Below are 21,473 nucleotides of genomic sequence, written 5' to 3'. Positions count from 1 at the left end.
TTAGACAAATTAAATTCATTATGATGGTCAACGATGAAGGTGGAGGTCCTCAGGAAGCAGCGGGAGATGTGAGGCTGAAGTTTGAGAGCATCAGAGCTACAGACACAGGTGTGGAGTTCATCTCCAGGGAGTCAGTATTTAAACCCCGGGAGTGGAAGGATCTGGCCATGGGAGCTTGTGTGCAGAGCAAGAAGAACAGGAAAGGCTGAAGAATGGGTTTGAGGCATGTTCAAACTGAGGGAGAAGAAAGAGAGCTGGAACTAACAAAGAACCCAGAAAAGACATGTGAGAATTAAGTGGAGAACGGGACAACGGCAGGTTGTCAGTGCTGACTGGTTCAGAGAGCTTACAGAGAAGGACAGCAAAGGTCACTGGTGGCCTCGGCAAGAATGGCTTCAGGAAAATGACCAGGTGAAAGCTAAATTGCAGTGGAACAAGGAGTAATTGTGGAAAGAGCAAGTATAATGTTTAGCAGTAAAAAGAAATGACAGCAGTTGAAGGGAAAAGAAAGTAGAGGTAAGATTTTAGTCTTAAAGAAATATCCATGGTAAGAGGCTAAGTACTGTGGGCACCATGTCCGGTCTCTACAGACCATGAAGGTGGTATATGGTCTAGCTCTTTAAATTTGATTTCAATTTTTTAGTTAAGCAGGGGACATGCACAGTTTTTGAAAAATGATCTTCTACTAATTCTTTTTTTAAAGATTTTATTTATTTGTCTGAGAAAGAGCACAAGCAGAGGCAGAGAGAAAGGGAGAAGCAGACTCCTCGCTGAGCAGGGAGCCCCACATGGGACTTGATCCTAGGACCCTGGGATCATGACCTGAGCCGAAGGCAGACGCTTAACCATCTGAGCCACCCAGGTGCCCCTTCTGATTTTTTTTTTTTTTTTAAGATTTTATTTATTTGACAGAGAGCACAAGTAGAGGGAGACAGAGGGAGAAGCAGTCTTCCTGCTGAGCAAGGAGCCTGATGTGGGACTCGATCCCAGGACCCTGGGATCATGACCTGAGCTGAAGGCAGACGCTTAACGACTGAGCCACCCAGGCATCCCCTACTAATTCTTTATACTTTTCTTTTCTTAGATACTTTTTAACCCAACACATATTCTCCAAGTCAGGATACAATGATACATTTTGTCCCATTAAATGCTTCACTATGTAAAGATGAAACATAGGAGTTTTTTTTCCCAAGTGTTTTTTTTTTTTTAAGCTTTTATTTATTCATTTGAGAGACAGAAAGAGACAGAGAGAGAGAGAGCACAAGCAGGGGGGAGAGGCAGAGGGAGAAGCAGACTCCCTGCTGAGCTGGGAGCCCAACGTGGGGCTCGACCTGAGCCTCAATCCCAGGCCCAGAAGATCACCACCTGAGCCGAAGGCAGATGCTTAACCATCTGAGCCATCCAGGCGCCCCAGAAACAGAATTTTTTTAAAGTTACAAAGCAGAAGGCAAAGTTGTATTTCAGCTAACTGGATTTTAGTAACTGATTACACCCTAGAATATTTTGGAATGTGATTGAGTGAAAGTAAACCTCTCTGTTGGTTATTTATGTCCTCCTGTATTACAAAAATCAGCACTCCCTCATCAGAAACTTTTTGCCTTAGCTCCTTATCTATCCCCAACCTCCCCCTAATCTTTTTTCATTTATTCATTTTCCCCTAGACACTTATTTTAGGAAGGGGCCTATGTTGTTTGTATCTTCAATCATTCTCTCTAGTTATAAAATGAGCATAACTAAAATTTACCAAGTGCTTAGTAAGTGCCAGGGACTATTCTCAGTGCTCTCCCCAGGCTGTGTCCCATCCTCTGGGTGCATTTTACGGAGAAGGAAACTGAAGCAGGGAGAGGGTAAGTGACTTACCTGAGATCACACAGTTCTTAAATAATGGAGCAACGTTAGAACCAAAGAAGTCTTGTCCAAAGTCCACAGCTGTAACCAGTCGCGGCATTGCCTCTCACCAGATGCTCTAAGTCTCCTGAAATCTGCATTCCTTCTATTCACAAACGTCCTGAGATCACTGACTTCATTCAGTAACATGTACTACGAGATTGTGGGTAAGCACGCTGTGCTTGGGGCTGGCGTTTCAAGAGCTAACAAGGTAGACACTGGAGCATACTGTCTAGACAGGGAGGCAAACAAGAAGTCAATGGTACAAATGGAGTGTGGGGGTGAGTGCACACCCGCAGGCTGGGATCGGGGGGTGGGGATGATGTTCCTCAATACCATGGCTCCTAGGGGAATGGGAAGCCTGTGAATACCAGCTCTATGTTCCCTGGGTGGGAAACTCTAGGGAAAGTGTTTGAGCTCTTTCTGGGCCGTAAATAAAATACAGTAAGTAATAGATGGCATGGAGCTGCTCTCCAAAACCTGTCCTTCACTTTCTTCCTTGATCATTTACATCTGGCTTCCACAAGGAACTCTATGCCCATAGCAGAATCTCTATCTCCAGCTTGAGCCTCTCTTCTGAGCCCTAACTGCACTGCTGGTTGCCCATGCCCACTGGGTGCCCCTGCTTCCAACTCTGACCTCATAAATTTAAAACTCACTGGCTCAGGGCGCCTGAGGGGCTCAGTCGGTCCAGGGTCCAACTCTTGACTTCGGCGCAGGTCATGATCTCAGGGCTGTGAGGTCGGGCTCCGCGCTGGGCGCGAGGCCTGCTTGAGATTCTCTCTCTTCCCCTCCGCCCCCCCCAAAATATATATACGTATAACCTCATTGGCTCTTTCAAAACCCTTGGTCTTGAGCGGTGCCGCCCACTTCTGCCACTACCAGCAGCGCTCTTCCAGAAGCCTGGGTGAAGCCTCTTTCGATTGTCCCTGCTCCGTTGCCCCGCCATCTCATCAGTCTCTTTCCGAGTCTTCGAATTCCTCCCTCCTTTATATTTTTACTGCCACGACTAGCTCCTGCCTCATCAAGTAGCCTAACCATTCCTCACCTCTCCGCCATGAGTCTTCCCAATCACAGCTGGCCACCGGTCTTGCGCTCCCACCTGTTCTGCCTTCCGTGCTCCCTAGGCAATAGCCATTGGCTTCTCTCCTCCATTCCTCACCACTCTCCTTCATGCGTTTCACACCTGTCAAGTTCAGCTGCAACCTGCTCTCCCACACACTGCTTATACTGCTTCTCCATCTGGAACACTCTCTCCATTTCTCAATATCCCAACACTGCCTGTCCTTGAATGCGCACAGGCACTGTGCTCTACACATTTTTCTTTCCTTTCGTTGGAAATCATCTCTTTCTGACATGAACTTAGAAAGCATTTTATCACTCTTCTAAGCACTTGGCAATTTCTATCTTGTTTGTATAGTGACGCATCTTCTCTCTTCCACTACATGGCAAAGCCTTCAGGTGTAGAATCCGGGTGTGATTCATTTTTAGGTGTCCCACTGTCTCTAACACCAAGTGCTCAAAAATATAAATAAGTGAATAAGAAAACGAACGGAAGGGGCGCCTGGGTGGCTCAGTCGGTTAAGCGTCTGCCTTCAGCTCAGGTCATGATCCCAGAGTCCTGGGATCGAGCCCCGCATTGGGCTCCCCACTCAGCGGGAAGCCTGCTTCTCCCTCTCTTGCTGTGTCTCTGTCAAATAAATAAATCTTAAAAAAGAAAGAAAGAAAACAAACGGAAGACCTGAACGAAGATTGAAAAGATGCTAGAACAGGAACAGCACTCACACGCTACCATGGGCTTGATTGAAAGCTGAGCGCTAAGCAGTAGACATCTCTCCATCACAGGGATTTCAAGGAGGAAAAATAACTGACTACAGTCACAACATGTCAGTTAAAGAATTTTCCAGGAAGCCAGTTAAGGGAAAGGAACAAAATATACCACCTTAACATTCAGATAGATCCACACATTGTGGAAAGGTACAAATTAATGCAGGTAAGCAGATTTTTAAATATAAGCTCCCCCTGCCAAGAATTATTGTTGATGGGGCGCCGGCTGGCTCAGTCAGTAAAGCATGCAACTCTTGATCATGAGTTCAATCCCTATGTTGGGCATGGAGCTTACTAAAAAAAAAAAAAAATATATATATATACGTAAAATGAAACAGGAAAGAACAAGGAGGTGAAGACATGCCAACAAGGAGTAAAGAAAAGAGATTCCCTTCTAAACTGTATTTTTTGCTTTCACTTGGTGACCATAGGCTCTCAACACCAAGCTCTTATAAAGATGTGGCCTCAACCCAAACATTTTACTCATACGCTTGCCTCCCAAATGCTGTTTTTAAAAAACAATCATTGGCGCCTGGGGGGGGGGGGGGCTCAGTTGGTTAAGCGCCTCTTATTTTCAGCTCAGGTCATGATCTCAGGGTGGGGAGATGGAGCCCCACATGGGGCTCCATGCTGAGGGTGGAGCCTGCTTGAGATTCTCTCTTGCTCCCCACCTCCGCCCCTCCAAAAAAATCAAGAACTGAGCCAGCACAATCTCAAAAGTTTGTGATTTGTGCAGATATTTAGAAAAGGAGCATCCTTAATAAACATGAACAAGAGTTTAAATCAACTATCATATAGCTGAAGAAATGGACTTATCAATTTCCAGCATTATTCTTCATACATTATCAATTTCATACATTACCAATTTCAGAGCCGGGGGATGGAGGCAGTTGTCACCGCAGGCCGTTTTACTAGTACTGTGGGTGGACATCTGCTTCTAGTCTCAAAATGTTAACTTCTTTTCAAGAGGCAAAACCAGTCTAAATGCTCCACAAAAAATGAATAGTAAATCTCCTAACAAAAGGAATGTGTGATTAGATTACTGACTCTTCTTTATGAATTTTATCCTAGCCTCCATGCGTACCACAAAATCCTTTGGCAACAAGACAGCACAGGAAATGAAAACTTCCAATCTGCATATTAAAAAATAAAGTAACAACTCAATTCCAAGGAGATACAAGGAAGACACCTGGCAATGCTTTAAAGGAGAAGAACGTTTCTTTGAGGTGTTTTTTTTTTTTTTTTAACTTTCGGCTATACAGCATGAAGTTCTTCTTATACTTGGGAAGCTATGAAAACGAAAAGAGAAGCAGCTTCTGATTAAATCAAATAGAAAATGGCTTGTAAGACCTCCATTATGACATGTAACAATTTCAAATGCAACTTCTGGTTGGATTTCAAGGTTCTAGACACCACATTAAGCTCACCTAGCATTTAATCGATCCACAGCTACTACAAATATTGTTGTTGGTCTCACCGTAAAGAACCATGAATATATCTCCCTAGAGTTCTTAATAAAATGTAAGATTTTTAAAAATTACTCTATTTAAATAACAAAGGGGGGAAATGGATTTGCAGCTTTGATCTATATCCAGGCAGAGGAAATTATACCCAAAACAAGGCTACTTCACAGCAAGATTTATTAATACATCCAAAAGAAAGAAAGAAAAATCATTTTGTCACACTATATACAGATAATACATACAGTGTTTTATACACATATTACATCAGTTTTTACACAAGAAAAATATACATAAAAATGTAAACTTTTGTATACAAAAACCCTTAAACAAATTAAACAAGGACCAGATAATAAAAGGAGACCAATCCATTATTATTTCATCAAATTTTTTAAAACAGTAATACAGTACATTCATTGAGATATATATGGAAAATATGAGCCATCTCTTCATGTTTAAAGGGAAATTACAAACCAACAGCCCATCGCCTCCCAAAATGTGGTCCCCCCCCCCCAAGCAACACCACACTCAATGTCAGACACGCCTTTCCGTCACGTCACAACTGGGGGGCTCTTAACCAAATCTGCCAACCTCCTCACCTTACTGCTATAGTCTGTGCAGAAACGGGTGGCCCCTTAGCTTTTGTGCATACAACTAAGCTTCTAGCCACTTCTAGCCACTATTCACGTAAAAATAGACAAGATTCTCGGTTTGTAAGTTCCCTTTAAGCAGCTTTTTTTTTTTTGTAAATATTTTTAACGTATGGCCTGTTAAACATACTTGTGTGCCAAGGTGAATGAGAACACTGAAAAAGAAGGGCTTTGAGAACTGCTAGTCCTTGCTACCGTGCAGTTACTTTGTAAGAAGAGATTTTAAAACTGTGCAATGCGTCTGTCCCTTACCGGATCCAAAGAAGCTACCACCTCACCTTTGATTTCCCACTGCAACTTGGTTTCGATTTACACCTCAGTACTCCAGGTTAGTACCATACAACTGCCAAGAGGCTTTGTTAAAGGCTGCTTCTGATATCAAGTTCCAGCTCAACTACTCTGTGAAATCACTCAGACCCCAACCTCTCCCTTCTGGTCTTCAGGGGGGATACTCTTCCTTCACTGTTTTTTTTGGTAACATCTTAAAAATTTAGGATTGTCCATCTATGTTCCTTTCTCTGTAAGGTCTTGAAATGTAATCTGCTGCCAACTCATCACAAAATAAAATATCTCATTTTTTTCCTTCAGAGTCTTTCCTTCAGTGTGTCAAACTGATGTACTAATGAAAACACCTGAAGCTGTGGGGACTAAGAATTAAATCTATGGCAAGCGCATGCAGACTTAGAGTTCTTTTAAAAAGAAAAAAAAGTCTGGGAAGACCTTTAACTAAATAAATGCAAAACATGCTTAAGACAGCTTCATGAGAGCTGCCTTCTCTCAAAGTTGAATTTTGAACAAGGCAGAATAACAATTAGGTGATATATTTCCCTGCAGCTAGAGAGTAGTTAACTTCCCCCAGGCAAAATGATCTCAATGATCATAATTTATTAATGAAAGGAAGAGGCAGATTGGTGAATTAAGTTGATCTAGTAAGATGGTGGTTGACATACACTAGTGGAAATGTTAGGATTGCTTTATAACTGAAATAAACTGGCTGGTTTGTGGTACATCTCCATTTCGGAGAGAGGAAAAATGCACAGGGTTCCTCAAGTGAATCCCCAGCTCTCTCTCTTTCTCCCATGGGACAGATGGCATTTTTTTTTTAAAAGTGACAGTCTCCCTTTCAGTTAAAACAAAATGTAACAATAAAAAGGAAAAGGAAGATAAATAAATAATGTGTGGATGTCTTTAGATGAGAATTTTAAATGTTCTTTAAATAATTTTCGATAATGTATTTTTAAAAATCATTACATACAACTGCCATTGCAGTGACAATATTCCAGTAGGGGCAGCATTTTGCTCAATGTAGAAGATTGCCATTTAAAACCCACACATATACATGTGTATATACAGTACATCAACACTATTTATATACATATATATCTAGAAAGCAACATTCCATTGCCTTTGAATATCTATATATTCACTCGCACAATATATACGAGACATACTGTGTGAGCCTATACGAAAGTGTATGTACACATGCTCCAACATGTATATATACACTTTTGTCTGTGTGTGCATAAGAGCTTTAAAGGCACAATATATAGGGATGCAAGTTTTCTAGAGAGCTGCAGCAAAGGTAAAACACAATGTCACAAATGTGAAAAAAAAGGAAATATAGCAAAATTCATTACGTAAGTATTCGTTGAAGCAGTGTCATCATGAGTAAAATGAGTTAGTTCTAGAATTCAAGAGGCCTATGTGTGACTTAGTATGCTTTCCATTAAAATGAGTGGTAAATTTATGATTAAGACACAAAGTAAACCACATTTTTAAATGACAGATTGGTGACAATAATTGACACTGTTATCAATACTAAAATCATCATGTTTTCCAATGTGAGGAAAATGTCCCCAAATCATCTAGGTAAAACTTTCCAATTAGTCTTGTTTGAATGTTGGTTTCTGTTTGGTTTTGAGACAAAGGTGAATGCCCAATCCTTAAAATTACTATACAAAATATTACCCAATCTTTAAAAGATCTTTAAAAGAAACGACTGAGAAGTTAATGAACTATGCTTGAGCCAAATGCTTCTGGCTACAACATCATAAAGGGGAAAAAATACAATGAAGTGTGATGGGAGACTGAGAAGGCAGTGCAGATGAAGAATCGTGGAACTGGCAAGTAAGAAGAGTTCTAGCAGGAATTCACTTATAACCATAGCCATAAACAAGACTATAATCCAAAGGACTTCCATCTTGGTACGCACTGATGACGGACTCCAGACCGTCACCTCCTCTTGCTTACAGAATAACTGAGTTTCCATAGACGTATAATCTTGCTTAACAAAGGCTGTTTTATCTATTGTACACACACATTTTTTAGGGAAATATATGTATATAAGCTTTATCTATACACACACATATACATACGTGTATATATAGATTTATACAAAGGTATAAATAAACATAGTACTCTTCCATCTTTCCATTGACAAGGCAAGTTCACATTCAGCAAAGTGCCACCACATCCCATATACACATCTCTGTACAGATATACACAAAAGGGTCTATTTTCACCCTTCGATCAGGGGGAATTTATTCTAGCAAATCCCATTAACCAGTAACTGAAGGGAGGAATGGCACCAATACAAACTCCCTTCTTTCATTTGCATGCATATGTACAAGAAATATGCAGATTTTTAAAAAATCCGTAAAGCAAGAGTGAATGAAACTGGGAGATGCAGAAATACAACTATAAAAGGAACGACCTGCAGAGCTTTCCTAGGTCTTGGCTATACCTAAGATGAATGAGGCTTCAAAGAGAACTACAAAGTCTGGTGTATTCTCAGAAGTTGTTTTGACATATATCAAAGTACATGATATTTTGATATTAAAAATAAATGTGATCGGAGCATTTAATGACAACTCTAGTTTTGGCTATGTTAGACCACCAGATACTCCAGTAATGAATGTATAGCAAAATGACAAAACTCAAAATATAGGAATGTATCTTTTTTTAATTCCATATGAATCAGGTAAAAGTCAAGAGTAGCACAATTGTTCTTATAACCAAAATACAGAGGTCGGGGGCACGCTAACTTCATAAATAATAGCACAACTGAGTAATTTTTTTTTAATTTTTAGAAGTAACTGAAATCATCCCAGCTTTGAAATATTCATGGTGAAATGATCCCCCAACTCTTTCAACAAAGCAGTCCCTTCAAAAAACAGCATTCTTTATAAAAAGCCTGTAATTTTCTTAACTTCACCAAGAAAAGATGACCAATAAGATTTTCTAACTCAGAATAAGAAGAAATGTATTATTAACATAAAAAAGGTTGTTTCAACTGATCTGGTCCCATCACCCCAGTAGATAAACACAGCTCATGTCTGGTTTGTCTCTCTCTCTCTCTCTCATATTTTTATGCTCAAAAGTTGAGAGGCTGGTCTTAGAACCTGTTTCTCATGTCATTTTAAAAACATAGCATAATATAAGTCAATCAAAGGTTAAGATAAAATGCACATGATATCAGAGCTAGCCTTTTAACAGAAGATAGCATAATGAAGAATTTGGTGTATTTATACTAGAGACAATGAGAAAACTCTGCTAGCCTCATCTAAATAAATCATATTTCTACAATACATTCTGTTACCTTCCTCTATTTTCACCTAAGCACACATTCATCTCTCTCACACACGTGCCCCCAATGTATATTTTTGCATGTGTGTAAAACCACAGAGACATGCACACAAGTAATTTAATTATATTTTTAAGTCACAGTGGGAATTCCTTAGTGAGGAGGGATAAAAAGTTCCTGAATAAGACACTGAGAACATCTAGATTTATTATTTTCTCTATTTTACTTCCCAACTTACAGAATAAACTGTAAATTAAAGAATAAATCCATAGGAAATAAAAGAGGTCTTAAAAACTTAGTTTACAAATTCCAGCTACAGTAGTTGGGAGTTTTGCTTGATCTATGTATTTCTATTTACCCTGTAACTAAGCTTCTAGCCATCTTAAGTGTAAACCACAGATCATTTACTAAAGAAACACAATTCCCAACAGTTCTAATGAGCAGTAATAAATGGTCTAAAGGTGTTCTACATTTTGAGGCCCCAGGATAGCCTTTTATTTTATATATCTGCAAGGTAGCAAAGGACAGCTATACACCTTGACACGGCAGAGATCCAGTGTAAAAAGGTGCTTCACTAGTTTTTGTCAAAAAAAAAAAAAAAAAAGCTCATATATAATTTTTTAAGCTATTAAAACACATAGGCAACATAATTCATTACACTCAATACAGCTTTAGTATAAAACTTATAATTTATGAGGTGATGTTAATAGTATAAATTAATATACGTTTTCTCTTAAAATCTACAATAAGTATTCTGAAAGCTCATTGGGGAAGGAAATTTTTAAATAAAACTTTTAAAGCTGTGCGTGATGGGAAAGGATTCTGTTTGCTGAAGCAGAGATGAGAGCCTGAAGGAGAAAGGAAAAAAGTCCTACTCAAGACATGGTGGGCTACGAAACCGAACGTTTTCTCTTTCTTGCGCTCTCTTTAATGATGAGTCACCTTTAGTTTCTTTTAAAACTATTTTCTTACTTTAAAAACTGCCCTAATTTCCACAAGGAATCCCTGAGACATACTCAACACTATACAGTGAAAAGAATAATCACTGTGAAGAGGGACTGATTTCAACCCTTCCGAGCAGATGAAGACAATGTCACAAGCATCCAACTTCCCATCACTTGCACACTCATCTGCTGGAGCCAACGGGGCCTTGACGCAGGGTGGAGTCAGTTCAGGGCAAATCAGTCTATTCCCCAAGCAAAAGCAATGGTGTGGCATTTCGCAGCACTGCATGTTGAACATTTTTCCAAGGGGAACTTTGGGTGCATACAGAGCTTACTTCAGTGGTCCCCAGCTCAAAAAAAGAAAACAAACAAAAACAAAACAAAACAAAACCAAATGGAAGAGGCGGCTTTTATTACTCTTAGGTCAGGATCAGGGCAGATCAGGGGTGCGTGGGTAGACTTGAGGACCTGGGGTGGGGGGGTTGTGGAGGCCAGCAGGCAGGAGGGAAAAGGGAAGGAGAGCTGGGCTGCCCAAACAGGGCTTACTAACAGACAGCTTTTCTCTTACAACACTGTTTTTCAGACTCAACTTTAGATCCCCCAAAACTCTGCCACTCAAAGTAGTCAAACATTCCCAAGATGTGGGAACCTAGTTTCCGGTAAAGAAAGTCATACCAAATTTGCTCTCTCCGAAATGCCACCCGTCCTTTATTGGCTCTGTATCACAGTGCAGAGAAAGGGAAGCTAACAGAAATTAGAGCTGAAGGGAAAGAGTGTTTTTGCTATTCAGAAATGAGGCTCTCCAAGTCGGCCCCACAGTTTTTGCATTAATGACACTGACTATTAGGAGACATAATTATTCACTTGTATTTTAGGTTTTCTTTCCCAACTCACTGGTCAGGGGGAAATGCTTAACAGATAAGATACCCAAATATGTTCTTCACTGGTATTTTATTTCAAATCTTTTGAAAGATAGCATTTAAAGTGTTACTTTAATCTACTAAGCATGGATTCTAGTTCCCTCCAGAACAGGATATTGGAGAGCTCATAAGGCTCCAGATATTAGGAAGTCATTGTTTAACCCTTCTACAGAATGCCAGTGAAGATTCCGTATTTCCAATGTATTGTGAGAGGAAAAAAAAAAAAAAATCTATGTTCTATATTTCCACCTCCTACCTCACCCCCAAGAAATGTATTTCTCATCAGAAAAAAATCCTTGGAACGACGTAGGTGTTGGTGATGAAAGAGATACAGATGAAGACTATTCAGTACGACTACATTTTCTTCTAAGGAATCCTTGAAATTGCCTCATTGACCTGCAGAGTTCTGTTGACCATGCAGAAGACCACTGTATTATATTAATCTATATATACCAGATTAAAAACAGAATTTAGTAGAATGTTAAAAGGCTAAAATGAAAGAGGCTGAAGAATCTGAAAACTAGATACCTAAAAAAATTTTTTAAATGAATTCCAAATCTATTAAATCATGAGTTTAGTGTTATGAATATCCTCATCTTTTTGCAATACCAATCCACAACCACCTACGGAACTGACTTGGAGAGAAGGCGATCGCCTCACACAAACATTGCTGATGCAGCCTACGACCACCATCACCACCCCCATGATGCAAGGGCGCAGGAAGGACTGCAGGCAAGTAACATGAGCTGATGGCGCGGGAGTTACCTACATAGACTCAAAAGTCTAGGGCCAACTGATAAAAACCCCGAATGGTACAGGGGTATGTGACTGGCTCAGTCGGTAGAGCATGTGACTCTTGATCTCAGGGTTGTGAGTTCAAGCCCCACACTGGGTGTGGAGCCTACTTAAAACAAAACAAAACAAAACTGAATGGTACAGGTCAACAGAAATATAAATTCTTTCACATAAGAAGAAAGCTTACAGATTGGGCATGGATCACAGACACTGTTTCCTTCCAAATCAAAGCACTGTCTTTGCCTCTGGGTTGTGATGAAGGACTACAAATGAGCTCTGATAAGGAAAAGCTTTAGTGTTAGTCACAGAAAGTGAGGATTCTTAGCTTGCAGTTGAGAGACTGGGCTTGTTGAAGAAATAAATCTTATAAATAATTATTTGGCAAAGATAAAGTATTAGCTTTCTTTAGCCTGACGCCACTCAAGACGGTAACTACAATTTTAAGGAAAAGGGGGGAAAAAACACCCCACATTTTCCAACTTTATCTCCATACCTACTATTTGCTTCTCATTAAATTATAATCTTTTCGTGGAGGGTCCTCAGACACACCGCAGTGCCTGCCAGCATGAAATTGCTCAGGAAGTCATTTATAAAGCAGTTCTATCTCACATGGTAGGTTACTAGAGAGGGGAAAAAAAAATCCTTCACCGTATAAGCTATGTGACGATAATTACAAAATTTTTCCATTGCATAGTCTGTCATTTGGTGGGTTAAGTGTAATTGCTATTTACTATTGTGAATTGTTTACTAACTACATAACCTACGCAGATGTGCAAATTACTAAGCCATTTTTACAGAGGAAAAAACAATGTCTTAAGTACTTTAATTAAAATAATATTAACACTTACGTAGAGAGAGTAAAGGAGAGAAAACACATCTTTTCTTCGATGCTATAAGATCACAGCCAGTGAGTATCATTCCTTAGAATGGAATTCAGATTCTCCCAGTACAGAATGTATCCATGAACTGCAGCAACTTTGTAAATAAATCACATTAACACAATCTAACTGGCCTTTATAAATGGTCCCAAAGAACTGCAGAAATAGAGTGAACTTCTCTGCCACCATTTCTCATGAGTTTCCAAAAAAAAAAAAAAAAAAAGCTGGTTTCCACCTAATTAGGACCTTACATAAAATTTGCTTTTGATTCCAGTATTGCCTTCTGATAGCGTAAGTGCTATTTGAATGACACAAATTTTCGTATTTCTGGAGTAAAAGACACTTCGTTCCTTTCTCTACACATGAACAGCAAACCTACTACTAACAGACTAGAATTGCTCTGCATTAGCTAAAAGAAAAACCTACCGGGTTATCTCTGGGTTCACAGATGTTCTTCTCTCTTCCGAAAAGGGACTCACAAGAAGCCACAAGAGCAAAGCAAACTGCAAGCTTGGATGTTGGTTTTGAAGGAGACGAAATGAGAGGACAAATTTGTTGGTTTTTTGTTTTGTTTTGTTTTTGTTTGCTAATTCCTCAAACCTACACTGGTACTTCCTACGGGCGCCCCTTTTTCAGCTATCCCTGTGGGCATCTAAACAAAAATGAACTGACTCAAAGTTTTTGGTGTGAAGCTGAAACTGGCAACATTCCTGATCATTTTATGCCTCCTTACTAGAAAGCAGGAAAGGGCTTTTCAATGCACGTAAAACAGAAAATTGCAAACAAGAAAATGTGCAACTTACTGCAAACTCAGTTTTGATAACTGAAGAATTTTAAGCAGCTACCACGAGGGATGAAGAGCCAGAGAAGTTCAAACCGACTGCCCAGGACTTTCCCTTTGCTGTCAGAGGGGGCTGGTAGATAAGACAGCTGGTGTGCTGCTACAACCTGGGATGAGCACACGATGGAGACTAGAGCGACTGCTGGGAACAGACAGTTATCTAGGGGTAATTAGAAGGGGAAGTGAAAGAGCAGAACAAATGAAGTGATACTTTTGAGCAGAGGTAACTACTCATCATCATTTCATTACAGTACATTAAAATAAAAAAGCTTCCTAACATAGGTTCACAGGTGAGAGATGCTCAAATGATCTGTCCTCACCATTCAGAATAGAAATTTATGGTGATACCAAATATAATTTTGCTTTGTGACACAATTTATAATTTAGAAATTTCTCAATCTGCAAAAAAGGCAAAGCTATTAAAAAATAAATCTTCCAATCAATTATCATGATTAAAAAAAAACCTAAATATATTACAAATGTATTTTTGGCCCACAAAAAGAAAACTTCAATAAATACAAAATAGGGCATATAATGATTTCATACAGTCATGTGACATTTCCCCTCCATAATCTCAGGCACGTGTATCTGCATAATGCCTGCTGATCACCATCATTCCTTTAAAAAGCAGAGAAAGAAAAGCTTTCAAAAGAAGGGACTGGTTAGAATTAGCATGGCATAAAGAGAATACATATAGGAAGTAGGAAAATACATCCAAATCTTTACCTACTGAAAAGGAATTAAGATCAAATATTCCCTGACAAATGAATTATATCACATCATTAATAGATATGTTCTTTCTACTCATCTTTTAAAATATATATATGTAAATTAGACTAGACTCAGGTATAAATAGCCAATGGTATCTCAGGGGACAGTGAAACTTCTCAGCAAAAGCAGAGCACAGATGCCTTTAGAATCTAGTTCCACCCTTGGGGAGGGGGCCGGGGAGAAGGCAGGTAAAAAGAAACCTCATAGATTTATTTCATAGTCACCAACTCACTAAACTACCCAATATGATTTTTAACCCTAAAATCCTGGTACTTTAAAAAAAAAAAAAAATTTCCCCAAACTTAAACCTAAGTACTTCAATTATTTTAAAAGTACCAAAGGGTGGGTACAATTTATGTCTAATTTCCATATTCTGCTTTGAAAGAAACTTTAAAATGTGTATCCTTCAGATATTACATATCACTTCACAACTGGTACATTGATTCTACAAGTGTCTTCAACATTTTACAAATCTTACCGAAGAATCACTACTGTAAACATGAAAAAGTCAAAAGTAAAAGACGGATCAAGGAGTTCAGAGATCCCATCTTTCCAAATCTAGCTGACCTATCCTGCTTTTCACATCAAAATATGGTCTTTTTATAATTACATCTCGTGAACGTATTCCATGAGAGGGATGCAGAAACAAAATGCACGTCTAAAAAGGCAAAGTAACCACTGGACCTCAGAATCTCAGGAACCCTGCAGTCACTCCACGCAAGCTTTCTGTGGCGTCCCCATGGCCCTGACGTGAATTCGGCTTTCTGCGTTCTTGGATCACCGAGCAAAACGGGCTTGTGCAATTCGCATCATCAGCCCACCACCCTCTGTGCGCGGGAGACTTCGCTAATTCAGGGGGAAAGAATGACCAACCTGATGAGGGTTCTGAGATGTGGGAAAGGAGAAGTCAGAGCCTTAAACTAGTTAGGAGAAAAAAAATAGTAAAACAACAACAACAACAACAACAGCAACGGGACAGCTGCTTCCTGCCCTGCACACACACACACACACATGGGTGTACACATACACAAAGGCGGTCAAAAGACTAATTTTTTTCTTTTTAATTGAACATGATCACAATTAGGGATGGAATCCTGGCCTCATGTGGTGTCTAGCAGTTGGTGCTAAGGCAGAGCCTCGATCTGCCCGCTATGCACCACCTGCTACCACTTACACAGGAACTCAATGAATAGGACCATTCTATCTAGAACCACCTCCATAAAGACCTGGTCATAGAATGGAAAGCATTGATCTGAACACTAGGAAATAGTAAAGGGCACTGGTAATCTGAGGTATCTTCCACTTCTAGGACTTGCTGCTAAAAATCAACTCTAGCCAGTCACTGTGCTGAGCCACTAAGGAAACCATCGGGGTAGAGAGAACCCGCCAGGAGGGAATGAGCACCAGTGCGAAGGAGCACGCGTGAACACTGAAGCAAGGTCCGCCGCAGGCTTGCTTGCTGAACTGGGAAAGGGAGTTCCCCTTTAGTCCCCATCTGTTATTTTTAAAATCTTTAGGAAAAGGGGGAAAGGGATGCTAAACAGGAAACAAAGATAGAAAACACCAGGTTCCCCACCTGCCTGCAAACACACAGACACGCTCAGTTAGGGGAGGTAAAGGGAGAAGATGCATTATTGGTACTTGTAGCTGTGGCACCTGTTACTGTGAAGCCTGTAGGAGGGGCTATCGAGCTGTGGCTGGGCTGCAGGTCCTTAGGAATGCCACTGTGAGAACTCAGCTGGTGGCCGAAGGCTGCGCTGAACTGAGGGAGTTGCTGCTTGGGAGAGGTGGAGGCCATGAGTTCAGCAGAAGGCCCCATGCCACTGAAGCTGGTCTGCGGTAACCCCGGAAGCACACTGGAGCTGCTGGGGGTCACGGTGGCGAAGGCAGGCTGTGTGGTCTCTGAGTTCGACGTGGTGGGTGGTGTGGATAGGGAAGTGGAAAGAAGATGTCCATCTGCGCCGAGAAGGTTGCTAAATGGAGAGGGATCTCCAAGGTTGACAGGGAGATTGCCCCAGTGAGTTCTGGGGTTTACGACTCCTCCAAGTGGCACCTCGAGTTGGGTTGGGAGCAAGTGCTGCGCCATGATGGGCATCTCTGCTGAAAAGGTAGCTGCCATATTATCACCAGAATAAGATGTTGTGTGGGGAGAGGTGATATGGTCACTATAGGGAGACGGCACGTGCTCACTATCATAATGGCTTCCATGGGGCGAGGAGTGTGAATGATCACTGCTGTATTGCTGTCGTGAGGTGATTAGGTCATCTGCCTTGCTCAGCAGCTGGGCAGGATGTGGCCTCTGGGAGGCATGGCTGCCATCATGTAGTCCATGAAACTGTCCTGGGAAGGCTCTCTCCCCAAGTGCACTCTGGCTGATCAGAGTGGCAGAAGTAAGGCCAACGTTGGCTGGGGCAGAGAACTGCCCCTGGATCTGCCCTGCCAGGGGTGTAGGTGGGTTAGACAAGGTAGCAGAACGGAGCAGGTTCTCATCCAGCTCTAGACTAGAAAAATTATCATGTACTATGCGCCCATTCAATAGCTCCCCTAGGTCCGTGTTAACTTCTCGGCTCAAGGACTGAATTCCTGAAGCTCCAGTACCTGTGGAGAACACCCCTATTCCTCTATCTGACAACTCCTGGACTGGCACACCATCTGACTGGGTAAGTACCCCAATGGTACTCAGGCACTCAAGAGAAGTTACAGCCTGCAAGGCCCGTTCAAGTTCCTCGGCCTCTTCGGTAGTTGGAAGGAGGTCTCCATTCTTTCCTGAGGAAAACAAAAGCCATCAAGAATCAGCAGAGCTTTTACTGGTGCCATACCACAGAACCATACATCTGAATTACTTTTTAACAATATTCTATTAAAGGGGCACCTGGGTGGCTCAGTCAGTTGAGCTCTGACTCTTGATTTAGCTCAGGTCATGATCTCAGGTTCGTGAGATAGAGCCCCAAGTCGGGCTCCATGCTGAGTGTCCAAGTCTTCTTAAAAGTTTCTCTCTCCCTCTGCCCCTCCCCCCCCCACACACGCTCTCTCTCTCAAATAAATAAATAAATCTTTAAAAAAAAAAAAATGGGCGCCTGGGTGGCTCAGTCAGTTAAGCATCTGCCTTCAGCTCTGCTCATGATCCCAGGGTCTGGGATCGAGTCCCACGTCAGTCTCCCTGCTCGGCAAATAATCTGCTTCTCCCTCTCCCTCACCCATGGGCATGCACTCTCTCCCTCTCAAATAAATAAAACCTTAAAAAAAAAACAACAAACAAAACAACAACAACAACAACAACAACAAACCACGGGCGCCTGTGTGGCTCAGTTGGTTAAGCGTCAGACTCTTGATTTCAGTTCCGGTTATCATCTCAGGGTCGTGGGATCAAGCCCCAGGTGGGGCTTCACGCTCAGCGGGGAGTCTGAGATTCTCTCCCTCTGCCCCTCCCCCACACGTGAGTGCTCGCTAATAAATAAGTAAATCTTTAAAACCAAACCAAACGAATATTCTATTTAAAGAGAATCCCTATGAAATAGAGAATCTTCCAAGGACTGGATTGGAACGAAAGAGTGAATATGAATCCATAGAGAGGTCGAGCTGTCCTGGAACCTGCATCACATCTTCAGTTTATTCACAGCACTCCCTAAACCCAACTCATCAGAGCATTAAATTCTTAAGGATTCTAAGCAATACCAACTTAAAAAGCATGGTGACCAGTCTAACTACACGTATGGTTTTGCGTAAACTTATGTTAAAATCATTAAAATAGGAAACATATCATATTGGTGCAGACTGCAGACAAAAAGCTGTGTAGGAGTCCCCCCTTGGTTCTTCTGCTCTTGAACTCCTTCCTCCAGCTGGAGGGCGGCTGCAGAAGACTGGAATAGAGCGACTCGTGCTTGCATGTGAGCACCCCGCACTCCCCTCCACTCAGACGTTATCTTTTAAAATGCTTTTGTGTGACCTGCTAATCCTGCTCCTCTCGTTCTAACTAATTTTCGTAAGATGGAAGCCCATGGGTCGCTGCTGATTTCATTTCCAATATAAAAAATCTAGGGATGCCTGGGTGGTTCAGGTCATGATCCCAGGGTCCTGGGTTCAAGTCCTGCATCGGGCTCCTTGCTCTGCAGAGAGGCTGCTTCTCCTTCTGCCCGCTGCTCTGCCTGCTTGCGCTGTCAAATAAATAAAATCTTAAAAAAAAAAAAAAACTCTATAGTGGGGAACTTGACTAATCACCACAAAAATACCCAGTTTTTAATGGGGAAAGAAACATTCTAAGAATATAAAAGCTTTCCCCTGAAAGCACCAGAGAACTGGTGGGATTAAGCAAACTTAGTTTTGGAAAAATGCACTTCAACTGACGTACAGGTATTAAGATTAGGACAAGTTCTAAAAGGCTCCAATTAACTCAAGTTTAAAATGTTTCTGTTGGGACACCTGGTTGGCCCAGTCGTTAAGCGTCTGCCTTTGGCTCAGGTCATGATCCCAAGGTTCTGGGATCGAGCCCCGCATCGGGCTCCCTGCTCAGCGGGAGGCCTGCTTCTCCCTCTGCCTCCTGCTCCCCCTGGTTGTGCGTGCTCTTTCTCTGACAAATAAATAAAATCTTAAAAAAAAAAGTTTTTGTTGAAAAATGAAGTAAAATGACTCATTTTTGAAGCAACAAAGTTAAAAACCTAACAACTGAATGATCAATCTACTAAGCCTACAGTATGGTGAGAAAAACCACACAGCCCTTGCCTTCTGGAACGGGAAAATAGCTATAGCGGTGCTGCATTTTCTATCTGTGAGGAGGGGTACTTCAAACACATCTCAAAAACACAATTTCCCTTTTTAAAAACTCATTAAAAAAAAAACAGTCTTGAATCAAAATGTTGACCACACCTTCAAAAAAATCAAAATCTTGTAAGTCATCAGGTAGCCGTGGCAGGACGTCTGAAAAGTCCTCCTGGTTCAATTCCAAGTCATGTGGAATGTCAGTGATCTCATTGGCAATGTCATCCGGCAACTCATCAGCACTCAGCTCCGGCGTGGACGGGCTCCTAGGGAAGAAGACATGGTTGGCCCCACCACTCCCCTTTTCCCTTCACACCAGTGTCCCCAAGACAAGTTCATCAAACAGGAAGATGGGAAATCCTAACTCAAACTGTCTCCTTTTCCTACTTTCAGAGAAGGAAATGTGAAAGCAAAAGGAAGACCTCGCCATCCAGTCACACATTTCTGCAGCTTTTAACCAGGTATTAATGAAGGCAACCATTTTGAGATGGTACTTCTAACTTCAAATTAGTAGAATGAATTAGTTTTGTGCACTATGTCTTCATACTTTTTAGTAAATTTCAAATCTAGTCGAAATAATAATTTTTAAAAATGACATAAACAGATAAAATAGAGATGCTTAGCTGAAACAGAAGCCTCATTTATCTGGTGAAAATGCTAACCCCTGCCAAAATTAGTAATGCATTAGAATTCTGACGGAATATTTCTGTTGAAACAGAAAAATCTGAGTAGACAAATTCTCAATTTCGGCATCTGCTTTCTGTGTTATTACCAAAAGCTTTATTTCAGATCTCACTCAGTCAAATATTTAGTAAAAATTACACTGAAATCTACAAAGCCTAGGCTAATTTATCAAAATGGCTTCTGGAGGCCAGCCACAATGCTAGAGAAGAACGTAAGCTAGATGTTGTGAGAACCATCGAACACAGAAAGGAAATGTAAGCTTTGGCACCGTCACTGACCGGATCTGAGCAGCCTCCACTGGCAGTGAGACGCTGGTGGGCATGCTGAGGTTCCCTTGGGGTACTGCAGGGGGAATGGGTTTTTGGGGTCGACGAGGTCCACGCCTTCTCTTCTTCTTGTGTTTTTTGGTAAGTGCAGGAGGCTTGGTTTTTTTCCTGGGTTTCCTCTGCTGCTGGTGCTGAACTTTACGGGAGCTATCTCCTCTCAAGAAATTATCCTTCGGAATGAATAAATGGGTACTTTTAAACTAGACTGTTTAGGAAAAACCTAACAGCTACCTGAAAAAAATGTATCTCGTAACATTCTATGGAATGCCTAAAGCATACTGCATACCTCCAACTATGCATAGCAATAAACGAATAAACAATTCATTTTTTAATTTAATTCAAATCAATTCAATATATACACACAGTTCATCCCACACTGTGAGACCATGGCAGGCCAAGGGGGAGGTGCAGGTGGGTAGAAGGGATGGGGAGGGGTAAAAAAAGACATTGGGATAGGTGCTGTAGTGTAAAAATATAATGAATGAAATGTAATCGCACTCTCAAACTTACTCTTCCATAGGAAAACCATGAATACAAGTGTACATAAATACAGTACAGAAAAAAGGGGGTAATAGTGACCTTCTATGGGTGTACGAAAGGAAAACCAATTATTTGTAGTTTTGCATGATTAAAAGGAAATGGCACAAACAAGACAAAAAGAACAGCAAAAAACCAGGTATGACTGGTGCTTGGGGTGTGGCGTATGGAGGATGGAATGTGAAAGTAAGCTGTAAAGTTTAGGACCAGATCATATATGACTTCGAATACCCTGTTAAGGATTTTCAACTTCATCTTATAGGCAATGTGAAATGATTTTTGATGAAAGGATTAACACAATTTGACATGTTTTGAAAGGAGTAACTAGGCTGGTAGCAAGGTAAAGGGACAGACAAAAGGTAAGTGGAGGGAGGCATTATTTCCAATCAGAGGGCCACTCCAACAGTCAATACAAGGCAAACGACTAAGGCGATGTGAGTGGGAATGGAAAAGCAAGGCCCTGTAGGGACAGAATTCTCAAGATTTGACAGCTCCTTGGATGTGGTGAGGATGAAGGTAAGAGAGCAGTCGAAGACGCTTCTAGGGTTTCTAGGGTTGGCTGTTAGATGATATCATTAGTTGGTACAGAGCAGAGTAAGGATTCAGAAGAAAAGT

The 21,473-nt window shown here is 41.1% G+C and overlaps 1 protein-coding gene across 1 annotated transcript in view; it reads right to left on the bottom strand.

Moving 5' to 3' along the window:
• Positions 1-7,771: 7,771 nt before the first annotated feature.
• INO80D (INO80 complex subunit D) overlaps positions 7,772-21,473 on the bottom strand; it is a 63,049-nt gene continuing 49,347 nt past the window's right edge. Inside the window, exons 9-11 of the mRNA XM_028112220.2 lie at positions 20,274-20,491; positions 19,420-19,577; positions 7,772-17,322 (exon numbers count right to left, since the gene is read on the bottom strand). Of these exons, the coding sequence (XP_027968021.1) occupies positions 16,157-17,322; positions 19,420-19,577; positions 20,274-20,491 (1,542 nt within the window). The 3' untranslated portion in view covers positions 7,772-16,156. The remainder of the gene's footprint in view (positions 17,323-19,419; positions 19,578-20,273; positions 20,492-21,473) is intronic.

Source organism: Eumetopias jubatus, unplaced genomic scaffold, assembly GCF_037043125.1.
Source record: "Eumetopias jubatus isolate StellerSeaLion01/CBP00866 unplaced genomic scaffold, mEumJub1_p1.0 scaffold_3, whole genome shotgun sequence".
Classification (NCBI taxonomy): Eukaryota; Metazoa; Chordata; class Mammalia; order Carnivora; family Otariidae; genus Eumetopias; species Eumetopias jubatus.
This window is presented reverse-complemented; position numbering and strand designations above follow the sequence as displayed.